A 15000-nucleotide genomic window follows, 5' to 3' on the forward strand; every position below is an offset into this window, starting at 1 on the left:
CCCTTCACATAGTGGTCATTTAATTCAAATTAGTAACTGGCACTAAGTCATGGCCACAGTGATTTCTTTTTTTGTAATGGAGGTTGTGTATGGATTTAGAGTGGGCTAATTTGTTTAGCTTTTGGTTCTTCTGTGTGAAGTCACAAATGAAACTGCTAGAAGAGTTCATTGCAGGACTCTAGATGCTGATTGTTTTGCTCTTGCACGGCAGCATTGCTTATATTTCACTATCCTCTTTGATTTCTTTTTTGATTTGATATTATCCCACCTAGTATAAATTTTCAGCAATACCATCTGGAAATATGATATCCACATATGATCAGTGGAAGACAGGCTTCCCAAAATAGCTGACCAGTGCCTTTTCAGCTTTGTTTGATGTATGTTGCCACAATAGAGGCAAAGGTGCGTGGTTGTATTAATGAAATCCTGCCACAGGTCTCTGTGCTAGCAGTAAGAGCAATGACTTTGTGAATTGTCTGCTATCTAAAAACTGGTTTAACTCCTTTGATTCAAGTCAGCGCAGGTCACCTAGTTTTGTAGTATAGGTAGCTTCTGTAGAGAAAGGGGTAGAGTGGTCTTAACCAGAACATTCAAGGAATAATACCATTTCTTTTACTCCTCACTGTTAACAGTGGTATTTATCAGAGTATGGTGTTTATTGCAGATTTAGTCTCTAGCAGCTGGTAATAAAAGCACCTCTTCAGGATGCATAGTCTGGGTGGTGCACTGCTGCTTAAATAAAAAACTAAAAATACCTGTCATTTGCCAGAATGCTACTAGCAAAACCCAATCAAGATGTATTTGTTATCTCTATGTTGAACTCTTCTTACTTTTTATACTCCCAACAGAAAAAAAACATCTTTGGATGAAAATAACCTTTGTTTTTATTTTCCTTAGCTAGTTAATGTTTACTGAGCCAGAGTTGAAATTTAGGCAAGTTCAGATGTCTTGTGAGAGAACTGTTAAAATCTTTGCTATATATATATATATCCGTTTGAGTTGATGCATGCTGACTATTTCAGGTAGATGTAACAGTAAAATCTGTACAGTTGGATAAGAGCAGTTTGGTTTATCTTTTGTTCTGTTCCATTAGCTTTTCACTGCTTTTCCTAAAATTACATTAAATTAATGAGACTGAAGATCAAATCTGTCCTGGTATACTTTCTCCACTTGTACTCAGCAGTTGCATAAGGAAGAGTGCAAGAATGATGTAAGCATCTGCTTAGAGGTTGCCAAAGCACTCTCACAATGATTTTTGACGAGGGGCATTCCTAGGTGGTGTCCACATAATTGTATGAGACATCATGAGATGCTGATGAGATGGGGAAGAGACTCATCTCTTCAGAGACTGAGATGACATTTATTGGGGAAAAAGCAGTTGTCACAAGTGCAGCATGAGAGTGATTGATAAGCATAAAAAACTCCTGCAGCATGAGCTAGGTTAGCACATCCTCCTGCTGAGGCAAAACAGGGATTTGTTACTAAGTAGATTGTAAAGACCTGGAAAAGAGCATAGAACATTTGTGAAGTATGGCCAAAATCTGCGCTTCTGTTTAATACGTTAAAAATGTCCCAAGAGTGGAAGAGTAGCCAATATGCTAGTTGAGAGTTTGAGTTAGATCTTGCAAATGGGAAACTACAGATCACCAGGGTTCTTCTATCACCTTTTTGTACATTTTTCATTTTATGTGTGAGGAGAAGAGAAATCTAGTTTCCTTTATTTGTGCTATTGTAGTACAAAACTTTTCTTTGTTCTCCCTCACTCCTTTTTCTTGCTTTCTGCCTTTTTCACCTCCCTGTGCAGGAAGATAAAATCAGGAATTAACCCTTGTTTCAGCAGTGAAACTAGATAGGGATTGCTAGTTCTCATTTCTGTCTCATAGAAGTAGATTCTTTCTTTTTATCAGTGAACCCAGTAAAAATCTCCTGAAGATACAACATGTTATCTTTCAATCTGGCAAGGTTCTAATGAAACAGAAAATAGGCATACCACACATTTCCAAAGATTCAGGAAGTTCTTAGTTTTGGGGGTTTTTTACCCTTGTTTATAATCCCTGAACTAGTACCTTTATCTCAGGTTTTGACTAGCACTGCACCAAATACATTTATCGTTAATGTACAGTTGCACAGGTGTATTCTGATAACCACCTTCACATAAGCCTTTCTTTCTTAAAACATGAGTATTTTCTGTATGCTTAAGAACTTCAGTAACTTGGTATTTGAATCAAATATCATTGTTTATGAAGTCCATGAAAGTTGTTTGTTACGTGTCTCTGCAAAAATTATCGATTTTTTTTTTTTTCCTGATGGGTGAGGTTTTGACTTGATCCCTCTTCAGACAAGATAAAGTACTCTCTTTTTTTTTTTTTTTCCCAGCACTATAACCACGTGGGTCCTAACCTGACATTTCTTGCAGTCCATGAAATATTCAAACTTCTGCTTCTGACCAGTTTCCAAAAGATACTACTTAAAACACCTCAGGCAAATGTTGTTCAATAGATAACAATTTTTTTCTAGATTGCCTTTTCTCAAGCTTGGAAGTTTGCCTTCCATTTGCAGAAGTGTTGATGTGACTGTTAACAAACTGAGCCCATGGAATAAAAAATAAACTGTATAGAACAGATAGAATAAAATATTTAAAGTACAGTCTTAATTACAGAGGATGAAATAAGGATGCAAATAGTCATCAGTTCAGTTCTCAGCCTTCCCTACTTTGTTTAGCATTTCAGATGAGATCTGAATCTGATCTGGATCTTTTGGGTGGTATTACCTGTCTGTATCAGAAGAGATAAGCTTAGGGTGCTCAAGTTTAGCTGATGGAGGTTTTAAGTGGAAATATATTGTAGATTTACAACTCTGTAAGTAACTACAACTTCATACAAACCTTGAATATTTTATGAAGTTGCTATCATAATGTTTCACAAGGGACTGCTTATGGGAGGGATGCTATGAAAACATAGGGACAATCCATTGGCACATCTTAGCGTTAACAAATGTTGGGTGAAAAGCAGTGGATTGTTAGGACAAATACATGGAGATTAAGCAAACAACAAGACATCGCTGACCAGTGTGGTGTGTAATGATTTCAGCAAGCCAGCTGCCTGCTGCAAAGCATTTCCTTGTACTCCTCAGTACGAATGGCAGTGAGATGATTTTGTGGTTGTTTAAAAGAATTCCATCTAAGCATAGAGGCAGATGAGGACCAGCATGAGAAGGTGATGAAGGTGCTTTATTTGATATTGTAACCAAGCCTTGCCTCAGTGCTAGAGTAGAGAGCCTTTTAATAGCATGTAAAAGATTATATGGAAGCATGGATTGTGGGATGTCTTTAAAGTGGGGATGAATACTTCGTTTAATGTAATGAAAGAAAAAAAGGCATTTGAAAGAATATGATGTGTGGTTAGATGAGGAAATAAAATGATCTTTTCAGCAGAATTTGTTACGTAGATAAGAGTTGTGATTGCATTTGTCAAGGTGAATGGAAAGGATACTGCAGCAACGAAGATGAAATGGCAGTGTAAGAAACATTTAACTGGGGACATAAAAATTCCTAAGTGTTCTGTTGGAAAATTGTCCAAATACAGATATGAGATAAATACGAGGATTTAGAAGAAAAGGAATAAATTGAACATAATATACAGATAATCTGCGTGTGTGACAGGGAGAATGGTGGCATTTTTCACAATGACAGGGAAGGTAGCTATGTTCAGGGGAGGAAGGAGTTAACATTTTCAGATTAACTTTTTATGGTAAAAGATTGAGCAGTTCATAATTGTGCTACTAACCTCATAGAAAGTTATTTAAACCAAAAAACCTGCTTAGAAGCACCTGAAAGTAATTTTGATTTAGGGTCCTTTTGTCCTGTAATTTTAGTATAGAACTTTGAAAGTTTTTAAAGTTTAATTCTTAAGATTCTATGTAAGTGATATTATTGTTAGATATTCTTATTTTTGAAGAGGAACTAATGCTGTGAATATCCTGCTGTGCCATAAGTGTTAAATGGTCTTAGGGAATTTCACTTCTGCCATTTATGGATTGTTTTTGTAGGCTGGATGCATCACACCGTGGATCAGCTTGGAGACAAGGCAACCAAGGAAAGCTATGCTATACAGTATCTCCAGAAATCTTTAGAAGCAGATCCAAATTCTGGTCAATCCTGGTATTTCCTTGGAAGGTGAGAAATGACTTTATTGACACTGTAACTATATTTGTAAATTATTTGAGGATACTCATTATTGTGAGTATCATATGTTGGTTTTCTTCTTAATAGTTTCAGAGGAAAAATGAAGGGAAATGATATATGTATCTAAAGTCTAGTTTTCTGGAAAGTATATAGAAAGACAAGGTGCTAACATATTTAGGGTGAATATAGATAAGAAATTGAAATGAAGCATGTTATCCAAGTGGTCCTGCTTTTTTTTGTAGTTGTTATTTAGTCTACACATTTACAGTAATAGGTTTTACCTGTTCTTCCTACTACTACCACATCTATTCTCTCTCTCTTTTTTGGTAAACACTATAATTGTTGTTACTTCTCTTCATACCTTTTCACAATTCTTTATCTCTTTATTTTCTCAAGATCTCCCTTCTAATCTTAATCAAACTTTGCACTAAAATACAAATATCTTCCCAGGTATAAATCTGTTTATAAAGAGCATATATTGCAACTAAATATTAGGACAAAATAGCTCTGATCCATTCTAATATCTGTTTAAGTGTTGTATTAATTCTGTACTATCAGATGGTATTTTATACTTGAAAGTTAGCTTACTCCAAGATGTAAATCATATAAATTTGGTGACTTCTCTTGGTCTCCTTTTTAAGAAAATAGAGTACTTCAGACAAATCATCACTAACTCTTGAAATAATCAGGTTTTGGAGAAAGCTTTGAGGGCAATTCAAGTCCATGTGGGAACAGGTCAGTTCTGTTGAGAAATACATTAGAAAGGAATTATGCAAAACCAAAATTAATACCCTAAACTCAGTATCTCCTAGCTGACTTTCTTGGAGGTTCTGGTCGCATACAACTGGAACCTACTTTTGGTTTTGTCATCCTAATTATATTCCTCCAGCTGTTCCTGTAAGACAGGGCTCTTCAGCCAGCTGTTGGCAGGCTAAGGGAGAAACACTGGCAGTGAGTGTGAAGGGCAGAGGTCGAGAGCAGGTGTGGAGGGAAAAGGGAAAACAAGTCAGGGATCATCTGGCTCATCTTACCATCCACTGGGTTGAAATCCTTTTTTTTTTCCTCGGTGGTCCCATTCCACATGCCTTGAGCTAAGCAGGACAAAGCCAGGACTCCACGAAGGATGTGTGAGCAGCTGCTGTGCTCCTGCTGTGCCATGGCTTTCATGTGGTTAGAGTGAAACCTAGGACCATACAAACAAGGGGGAAAACCACAGGAAATAGAGGGGGGAAATCTAGTAAAAGCATCTCTAATACTCTACAGGAAGGACTAGAGCAAACACGTTTCTGTTCCCCATTGCTCCAGTCCATACACTGGCAGAAGAGGAAAGGAACAGGATTACAGGGTTGTGCGTTCACTGTTACTCTTTTTCCCTCCTCATGTATTCCCTTGCGTTATTCCTTCCTCTGCTCGTGGTCCAAACTGCATAGCAAGTTGGTTTAAAGTTACCTTTCAAAAATAGACCACCACCACCCCCCTCTTCCCTCAATGAAAATAAATCCTTCACCCTGTTTTAAGATTTATTGGGTGCTTATTCTTGGTGCTATCCTGGTAAGAGTCTTCATGTATCTGTTAAGCAGACAGGTTGAAATGTGTCTGTTGCAACTTGGGTTTAGATTGGGATTAAAGTGATCTTCTGAAACATTTTATTCAGACTTAATGCCTGTTTCTAAGCAAAGTAGAAAGAAAGAGCATAGCATCTTTGTCAAACCTTTGGGTGTACTGTTCTGCTTGGTTTTTATTTTTTTACTAGAATAAATTTTCTGTTATTTATGTGGTTTGAAAGTTGTCAGTTCTTTCTCCAACAGGGAAACTTACTACAAACAGTGTAAGAAGCAGAGCTATTGTAGATTAAACCAGTAAAAGTATATATATCTTTAATATTGTATTTATTTGAAGCTTTTAATTTTGAAAAGGTAGGTATTATTCCCTGTGGTATAATTGTAGTTCTCTTTAGAGCTCTGATATTTCTGCTTATAGTGCCAGAATACCTTAAAATTTGTATGTGAAAAATACTCAAGTAAGAAACTACAAAAAAAATCCAGACCAGCAAGATTTTTTACAAGATTTTGTGCTTTATATACGCAGTAAAACTAACTGATTGTTGTTCGTGACTTCAAATCTTATTGAGATGTGAGAAATGCACATAAACAGTTTCCCAGAGAATAGGAACCATTGTGACTGAGTTGGTCAATATCTCTTAATAATTCTGAAACACTTCTTGTAGAACATGAAGTTTCATAACCATTTGTTTGATGAAATAGGTAACTTAATTATTTCTTTATAATTCTAGCTGTAGATAAATATTGTTCATATTGACTGATAAATTACCACAAATGAAAGAAATGTAAGTCTTTAAAATATGGTATGACTTCCTTACTAATGCAGTAAGCTAGGGTTTATGCAGTTTTGGTGTACTTTTCAAATAGTAATACATGTTGATTAAGATGTTTGAGTCTGCTTATGCTTAGCGTCAGAAACAGAAAATGTTTTGGATTCATCTAGATGAGTGTGTATTTGCATGACTTAATATTTATCAGATCAGTCTTGGTAAACCATCCTCAATGATTACCTTCTATAAATACTACCGAAGTTCTTTTCTTCTTCTCCCAGGTGCTATTCAAGTATTGGGAAAGTTCAGGATGCCTTTATATCTTATAGGCAATCTATTGATAAATCAGAAGCAAGTGCAGATACATGGTGTTCTATAGGGTAAGAATGATACAGGGTAATACAGTGATATAATTCAATGCTAATATATATACATAAATAAAGAATATCAGCTTTTTAACTCTTTTGTGCTCTCAAGGGGACCGTAAAGCTTTTTTATTTATACCTTCATGTTGTCAGACTTGTCTGATTTGAAGTTTAATTTATATTTGCTTTCTCAGTTTTTTAAAATACTGAATATGCTATACACATGAGCTTTGCATCTTAAGATTTCATGTTGTTTATACTTAGTACTGTGGTTTATATAATGGTAGAGTTTATTAAGGGTTTTGAGGGGGATGTGTATATTTGACTTGTTTGTGTTTTGACTTTGTTATTAATTCTCAACTTCACTAATCTTTCTATTCAGTGTGCTGTATCAACAGCAAAATCAGCCTATGGATGCTTTACAGGCCTATATCTGTGCTGTACAATTGGACCATGGCCATGCTGCAGCCTGGATGGACCTAGGCACACTCTATGAGTCCTGCAACCAGCCTCAGGATGCCATTAAATGCTACTTAAATGCAACTAGGAGCAAAAATTGTAATAATACCTCTGCACTTGCAGCACGGATAAAGTATTTACAGGTAAAACTAATGTTTTAAGAAGCGGGAAATACTCTTCCAAATACACAGCAGAGGGGTGGGGAGAAGTAACACACAAGTATAATTTGCAATTGTTTGTTGTGTGTATAACCTGTTTTCATGTGTATTGTAAACATATCATAGCCTGTAATATTATTTCTTCATTTTTAAGTGGAACTTAATTCCTTACAAACCCTATTTTGCACATTTAATCAAAGCATACTGTTTTACATCACTTTGCTTTTTTCTTTGTATTGTCTACATTTTTAAGTTCTCATAACATATAGAGAGAATACGCACACACTATCTTTCACTCTTGTTTGCAATTTCAGAAAAAAGGAATTATGAGACCTCTGAATCCAGAGCTCATCTTTGTTCTGATTCTCACAAAGGTTTATATTCTGGTTACCCTCTTTATACTTAGCACCTTTCTAAAACCCCAAATTTTAAATCTATCCTCTCTTTAAGACATAATTAGCTACAGCATTTAGGAAGATTTCATGGACTTGCTCTTACTAAAGTAGGCTTGTGTTAAATTTGCTTTTTACATAATTTTTCCTAGGCTCAGTTGTGTAACCTTCCACAAGGTAGTCTACAGAATAAAACTAAATTACTTCCTAGTATTGAGGAGGCATGGAGCCTACCAATCCCCGCAGAGCTTACCTCCAGGCAGGGTGCCATGAACACAGCACAGCAGGTGAGAAGTTGGGTTATATTCTGCAGGTGCCCAGCTTTAAGGGTTCTTTACAATCGGTAGTGGTCAAGCTTATTTTATTGAGCACAGGATTGGCTTTTGTTAATAAAAAGCCTTTTATTTATTTGCAAAGGGATATTAGATCAAGAAGCTCCCTATAATATGGGAGAAATATGGGGGTACCAATTTAGAACCTTTGTGGATATTCATGATTTTAAAAGATTTCATCTTAAATAGAAATGCTGCAGTGGTTTAATGATCCCATGAAAGGTACACATTCCTCCATTGATGACCATATGGAAACTGATTTTTCAGTTATTGAGATCAGCTTCAGAATATCTACTCGGCCCTTTTAATGTATGTGGGCTGTTAAAATATATAATTTAAAGAAAAGAATTAAGAATATATAGAACCATATTTTTGTCTTCCTTCTGTGATTCTTAGGCTTGTAAACCTCATCATCCAAATACTGAACCTGTACTAGGCCTCACTCAAACACCAATTTCACAGCAATCCTTGCCACTACACATGATTCCTTCTAGCCAAGTAGATGACCTGACCAGTCCTGCCAAGAGGAAAAGAACATCTAGTCCAACAAAGGTATATATTCTGATGAACTAAAGAGCCCCCTACCAAAATTATATGGAAATATGCATTAAAATGATGCAGCATGCACAGAATTTGTGCAGTAAATTTTAATCCTTTGGCATCAAGGTGGGGAATGTTTTTAGGAATTTTAAAAAACATTTTTCAGTGATGTTTTTAATCAGATTACAATTCATATAGGAAGTGCATAAGGGCAATGCAGATCGCTGGCACTATACTACAATCCTAGTCGTATAAGTGAAAAAGTGCAGTCATAGTCTGATGATAGAGAGGGAGACAATCATGTCATCCTGTCTATTGCCTTTGCTTATATTTAGAATTCAAGTGTTTCATCATCATGTAATAGTGTTACAGTAGATACTCAGTTTTTAAAATAGTGTTTAAGTTAATTGCATAATTTGATTTGATTGTTGCTCCTTACGATATTAAGATATCATTTAACTTTTTCCTCTGACTACTCTAATACTGTATGGGAATGGTAGAATGATAATTGGTGTGTTGTAGTACGTTCTTTGTTTATATTGTTATTCTTGAAACCATTTTAATTCTTTCATAAGTAAGACAAAATCTGTGTAGTAAAAGAAATTATGTTGACCCTTTGATACTCACGTATTTTAATGTAATGTTTTCTCTCAGAATACTTCAGATGTTTGGAGCAGTGGCCATACAGTGTCACATCCTCCTGTACAGCAACAAATTCATTCTTGGTGCTTGACACCACAGAAATTACAGGTAGGTATGTTGAAGATCTTCAGAATCTTTCATACAGTTTTTGTCCTCTTTTCCTTTTAGGAAAATAAATCTGGAACATTTTTCAGTTTCACATTTCTGAAATTCAGTGTGAAGTACTTCCCAAATAATTCCCACAGTGCAATTCAAGTTGTGCTGATATTTATGGCTTCTCTATGTGAGATTAGTTCTGTAGTAAAATAAGTGATCTCTGGCAGAAACTGAACACTTACATTGTATGAATTCTATAATTTATAAAGTAAGAACATACAGTAATTCTTTTTTCTTATGATGTTTTAAAGATAGATATGCAAATTGTCGCATTTGTGTACCAAGTGAGTTTTACTGCTTGCTGTAATGTGGGGGATATTGAAGGATTTGTAGAAGTATGGTAATATCCTCTTTTTCCTCTGAGGTAGCTTCTTGTATCAAATTGTGTAAACAAACATGCACATTCTACAGAATGAAATCTGGCACCGCTTTTCTATATTTTACAACATCTAATACATGAAATGCGAGGTTTTATTTTTGAAATCTTGTTTTAGGTCTTTTTTGTTACAATGTTTTGTTGTCTCTTCAGTTCATTAGGGCTTGCAGTGAGCTTCAGCAGGAATTCTGTATTTTGAAAATCAGGCCTAGCTGGAAACTCTTTACCCATGTATCACAGATACTGATTTGGATGCAAGGAAAAATACAAAGGAATGCAATGCAGAGACAGAAGGCATTCTGATTTGACTGAGCAGTGTTCCCCTCAACTCCCTTATAGTTCTTCAGCTGTTTCTCTATCTGGACAATATTGGCTTTATTACGCTGCATAATTTTTCCCTCTCTTCCCTCTCTCTCCCCCCACCATTTTGTTCCTTCCTAATCATTCTTCTGTGTCTCTTTCTTCATGCATTCTCATTATTTCCCTCTGCTTATTTTATATCCTACTACTTTTTCCTCTTTTTAGTTTCACCTTTTCCAGATACAACTTCTTCCTCGAAGCATCTTAAGTTGGCTTCTCTAGCTAAGTACGATATACTGGATTTACTGGTAGTAGCTTGACAAGGTTCTAGCATATATGAATAGGAAAGCCAAAAAGATACGATGCAAGAGGAGAGTGAATAAAACCTTTATTGCATCTTCTAACTCAGCCTTTTAAAAGCAACTCAAGAGACTGGGTGGATATGGCATATAGCACACACCAAATGGCTTAGCTAACAAAAACAGAAGGGGAAGGGGCTGTGGGCACACAGTAGCCAACGGGGCTGCAGCATACCAGTGGAGGAGAATGGGTGTTGGTTTCACAGAGTTGGTGGGCAGGAAGAACAGTGCTGCCTGTAAAGCCTCTGCACCCATAGCATTAGAGAGAAGCCCAGACTTGCCTCTGCTGGTGTGTGCTAAGTCAGACTTTCTGATTACCCTATTTAGACATTTTTTAAAAATCAGAATAACTGAAGAGCAATGGTTTTGACTTTTGTGTATCTGGTGCATGCACTCCCATGGAGACCCTGTTTTCATCTTAAATTCATATGTATATATCTCTCTATACTGAGAAATTAGTCTTATTCACTGCAGTTGCCTACAGAGGGACTTCAAATTCAAAATGGAAGCTGGTGTTAATCCAGGGAGTTTGGTGTGAACCGTCTTTAACCACTTTTTCAGGCGATGTTGAATATTTTTAGTTGATAGTTTGCAAATAAAGCAGAATGAACTACGCTTTATTTCATACTCATACTTCAGGTCCATTTATGTATTACTAATACAGCGTAATCAAAGCAAAGGAGACAAGAAGGATGTAGAAAGACAATACATGCAGACCTGAAAGGAACTAAAGGAAATGTGATTTATGTTTGGTTTTGGTGGGGCTTGGTTTGTTGTTTTTTTTTTTGATTGTTTGGGGTTTAGTTTTGGGGGTTTTTTTTGTTTGTTTTGTTAAAAGGATTTACAATGCAAAGTATTATTGTGTGAAGTAACTTAGTATTTAAGAACAATCAAGAAAAATGTCTATAATGTCTGTCACCTTTTGTGTAGTGCAACTTTTGTCCTCCTCTGCACACACACCCTTTGTATTCCACAATTTCAGCATTTGTATACCATTTAGTAGCAGCATACTTACTGGTGGAATGATGGTATGTACTGAGAAGGTTAAAATTAATACAAAGATCAGATTTTTGATATTAGGTACTTACATTTATCAGTTGCAAATGTGTTCAGTATCATAACTTCAGATACTACTCTCTAATTAAGCTGTATAGTTTTCTGGGATTTTTTTTTATATTTTCTGGAGAAGTTTTCATGTGTGACTATAGGTTGAATTTAATTCATGCTGAACAGTATTAATAAAAAAATAGCACAGTACCAAAAAGTGTTAAAACATGCATAATATGCATTCTGTGTAATCTTACTTGAATGTTGTTTTCTTTTACAGTACCAGTACATTTAAATTTAGTTTCCTGATAATATTTATATGCTCAAATAATTTAGGAAGTCTCTAGTTTTAGTAACTATTGTTAAGGTTCGGTTACAGAATAGCGTATGGAAAGATGTTTACAACAAATCTCAATCGTGTTTTCTACTTTACAAGTCTGGTCTTTGTGAATAATTTTTAGTATTATATGCAAGAAAGTTGTTAAAAAGCAAATGCAATTTTAATTATTCTCAACTGTACTGATGTTTTTTCAGCACTTGGAACAGCTGCGTGCAAACCGAAATAATCTAAATCCAGCACAGAAACTTATGCTGGAACAGCTGGAGAGTCAGTTTGTCTTGATGCAGCAACACCAGCAGGTGAGAACAAAAACATTTTTCTCTTTTACAAATTTTTTGGCCATAATGGTGTCTGTTGTGCTTCTTGAACTCTGGAGAATTTCTATTGTACAGAGTTCTCATGCCCTTTACTACATTACATTTGTAACCTCTTTTTTGTATACAGTATAATTGTGGTTTACTTGTTGAAACATAACGGGTTTAGCTGTGTTTTATTATAGGACTACCAGATAATGTAAAAGTTTCAAGACACACTTTCAAACTAAAGTGAGTGGACACATCTAAAAGCAGTCTTCCTTGAAAAATACTTGGTTGTAAGCCATATTACAGCATATCTCTCCTCCTCTCATTGTTTACTTTTCTTTCTCTTAGTGTCCAAACTTAGCAGTAAAATGCTAACACTGAAGGGCCTAGAAGAAAAGTGTGCCGATAGATTTACCTTAAAATTCACTGAGCACATTTGTGAGCGTGGCAGTCATCTTATTTCTCAAAAGCAACGGTGTGAAGATCTTAAAATCTGTACAAAATTGGAATTGACCACTACAATAAAGTATACAAACCTTGTGTACTCTTTACTTTTTAAATTATGCAGCTAATGTTCTTGTGCTTTGTTCATCTTCCATTAGATGAGACAAACAGGAGTTGCACAGGTACGATCTACTGGAATTCCTAATGGGCCAACAGCTGATTCATCACTGCCTACAAACTCTGTCTCTGGTCAGCAGCCGCAGGTTGCTCTAACCAGAGTGCCTAATGTCGCTCAGCGTGGAATCCGTCCTGCCTGCCCCGGGCAGCCTATGGCTAATGGACCCTTTCCAGCAGGCCCCATTCCCTGCAGCACAGCAAGAACGCTGAGTAGTACAGACACTATTTTGATAGGCAATAATCACATAACAGAAAGTGGAAGTAATGGAAACGTGCCTTACCTGCAGCGAAACGCACTCTCTCTACCTCATAACCGCACAAACCTGACCAGCAGCGCAGAGGAGCCGTGGAAAAACCAACTATCTAACTCCACTCAGGTATACAATTTCAGTTTACTCATAGACTGACTACTCTGAGGCTTGATAAGCAAGTCACCGTTTGAAGTCTCTCATTTGTAAACACATTTTCAGTTTCCTGAAGTTGATGACCTAGATGCAAATAAAACGTACACTAGGTAAAACCTGCCTATCACTCTTTATTGTTAAATATCTGTGTATTAACTACTCTCAGGATAAAGGAGATTATCATAAATCAAAGAGTAACTACCTACCTTTGCAGAAGAGGTTCTTTAAAAAGGAATAACTTTTATATCTTTCTGTTGCTTCTTTAACATGAAATGTTGAGACTATGTTTTTCATCTAGGAGGAATGTGAATATTTCATGGGAAGCTGAATATCATAGTTGTTTTTGACACTACGTTGTCGTCATGATGTAATCATTACCAATATTTTGTTTCCATATGATCTTTCAAAATTAATATCTAGCAACCAGTCCCACAGAGTTACTTGCACAAAAATATTATAATGCCAGTAAAAATCCGTAGGGATTACAGTGTGTAAGTAAGGGTGTTTTGTGTATGTGTGTGTTAGAACTTAAAGATAGAGCTTATTCTTTTTCATTTCGGCCTAAATGTCTTTCTTCCAAGACATACCTGTGGATGTAATGAAGTGTTCTATAGGAAGATATCCTAGCAGTTTGATTCACTTTTACCAAATGGGTTATGCAGCTTGATACAATATTGTTTTCTTCCTCAAAACTGCATCATTTCTTATTTAGTTAATGGTGCATGTTACTTTAATGAAGAATTGAGGGTGGGCTGTGGTACAGGCATACATATGTGCTTAACTGCATATACACTGCAACAAAGACTGAGGTAATACTGGAACATCTTGTGCAAAACATGGTTATTCGAAACTAAAACAGTGTTATAACATGATTTTTAAAAAGTTTTCTCTATGTCAGTAGTACTGTTCACATGGTTTATAAGCGTGGCAGGGGAATGTGGAGCCTGTTAGCCTCACTGTCTGTTTTTTGAATTAGAATTCACTTTCTTATTTTCTCTGAATTGTATAAAAGAGGTTCTACACTTGCTAGTGAGGTATCTGCTTCATATTAAATGTCTGTGGTGTTAGTGTCGGTAAAGTAGGCAAGTAATAAATTGCAACAGAAGTTGACCGCTTTCTGTAGAGATGGTGTTTTTGAAAAGGCTGAGTAACTGTTTCAAGGAAAGCTTGTGGTGCCATTTCCTGTATGCATTTCATCTTTGTGAAGTGTGAAGTGTATTCAGAGAACGGGATCTCAGCAGAGTTTCTGGGTCTGTAGCATTCTCCACAGGTAACAAATGAACTCTTGATTCAGCCCATTTATCAGTAATTAAGCTACGTAGTGAAATTAAGAAATTATGTATACATGTGTGACGTGCATAATGCAGTCTGTAATTAACAAAAAAATTTGACTCATAGATGTAGCAACATTTCTAAAAGACTAGGATGAAACCATCACAGTGGGGAACCTCTAAAGTGGGAATGTTGCCCTTTCCAAAATAAAACCGCAGTTACAAGTAAATATAAAAGTGGATTCTTTCACCATTTTTACACTGGTTCATAGCTAAAGGATCATTTAAACATCCAGCAATTTAATTGTAGGTTTGAGAATTTATAATATGTTTAACAGAGTAGTGTGTTACCCTGAAATAAGCTATGTATGTGTCAGCTTTGCAGTCGTTGATATACTGTTTATTAGAAAATTGAGCTCTT

The 15000-nt window shown here is 36.0% G+C and overlaps 1 protein-coding gene across 19 annotated transcripts in view; it reads left to right on the top strand.

Moving 5' to 3' along the window:
- KDM6A (lysine demethylase 6A) overlaps window positions 1-15000 on the top strand; it is a 125311-nt gene that overhangs the window by 72516 nt on the left and 37795 nt on the right. For 12 of the 19 annotated variants that reach the window (XR_003399120.1, XR_003399124.1, XM_026855849.1 and 9 more), the window contains 8 exons: window positions 4048-4174; window positions 6797-6895; window positions 7263-7482; window positions 8042-8176; window positions 8618-8773; window positions 9416-9511; window positions 12176-12280; window positions 12886-13281. Coding sequence is in view for 17 of the 19 variants with exons in the window: in XM_026855849.1 (XP_026711650.1) it covers window positions 4048-4174; window positions 6797-6895; window positions 7263-7482; window positions 8042-8176; window positions 8618-8773; window positions 9416-9511; window positions 12176-12280; window positions 12886-13281 (1334 nt within the window). In the remaining 2 variants the exon portion in view is untranslated. The remainder of the gene's footprint in view (window positions 1-4047; window positions 4175-6796; window positions 6896-7262; window positions 7483-8041; window positions 8177-8617; window positions 8774-9415; window positions 9512-12175; window positions 12281-12885; window positions 13282-15000) is intronic. The other 7 variants (XM_026855929.1, XM_026855955.1, XM_026855945.1 and 4 more) reach the window with 2 other exon arrangements.

This window comes from Athene cunicularia, assembly GCF_003259725.1.
Source record: "Athene cunicularia isolate RWA chromosome 1 unlocalized genomic scaffold, athCun1 chr1_part1, whole genome shotgun sequence".
NCBI classification, from domain to species: Eukaryota; Metazoa; Chordata; class Aves; order Strigiformes; family Strigidae; genus Athene; species Athene cunicularia.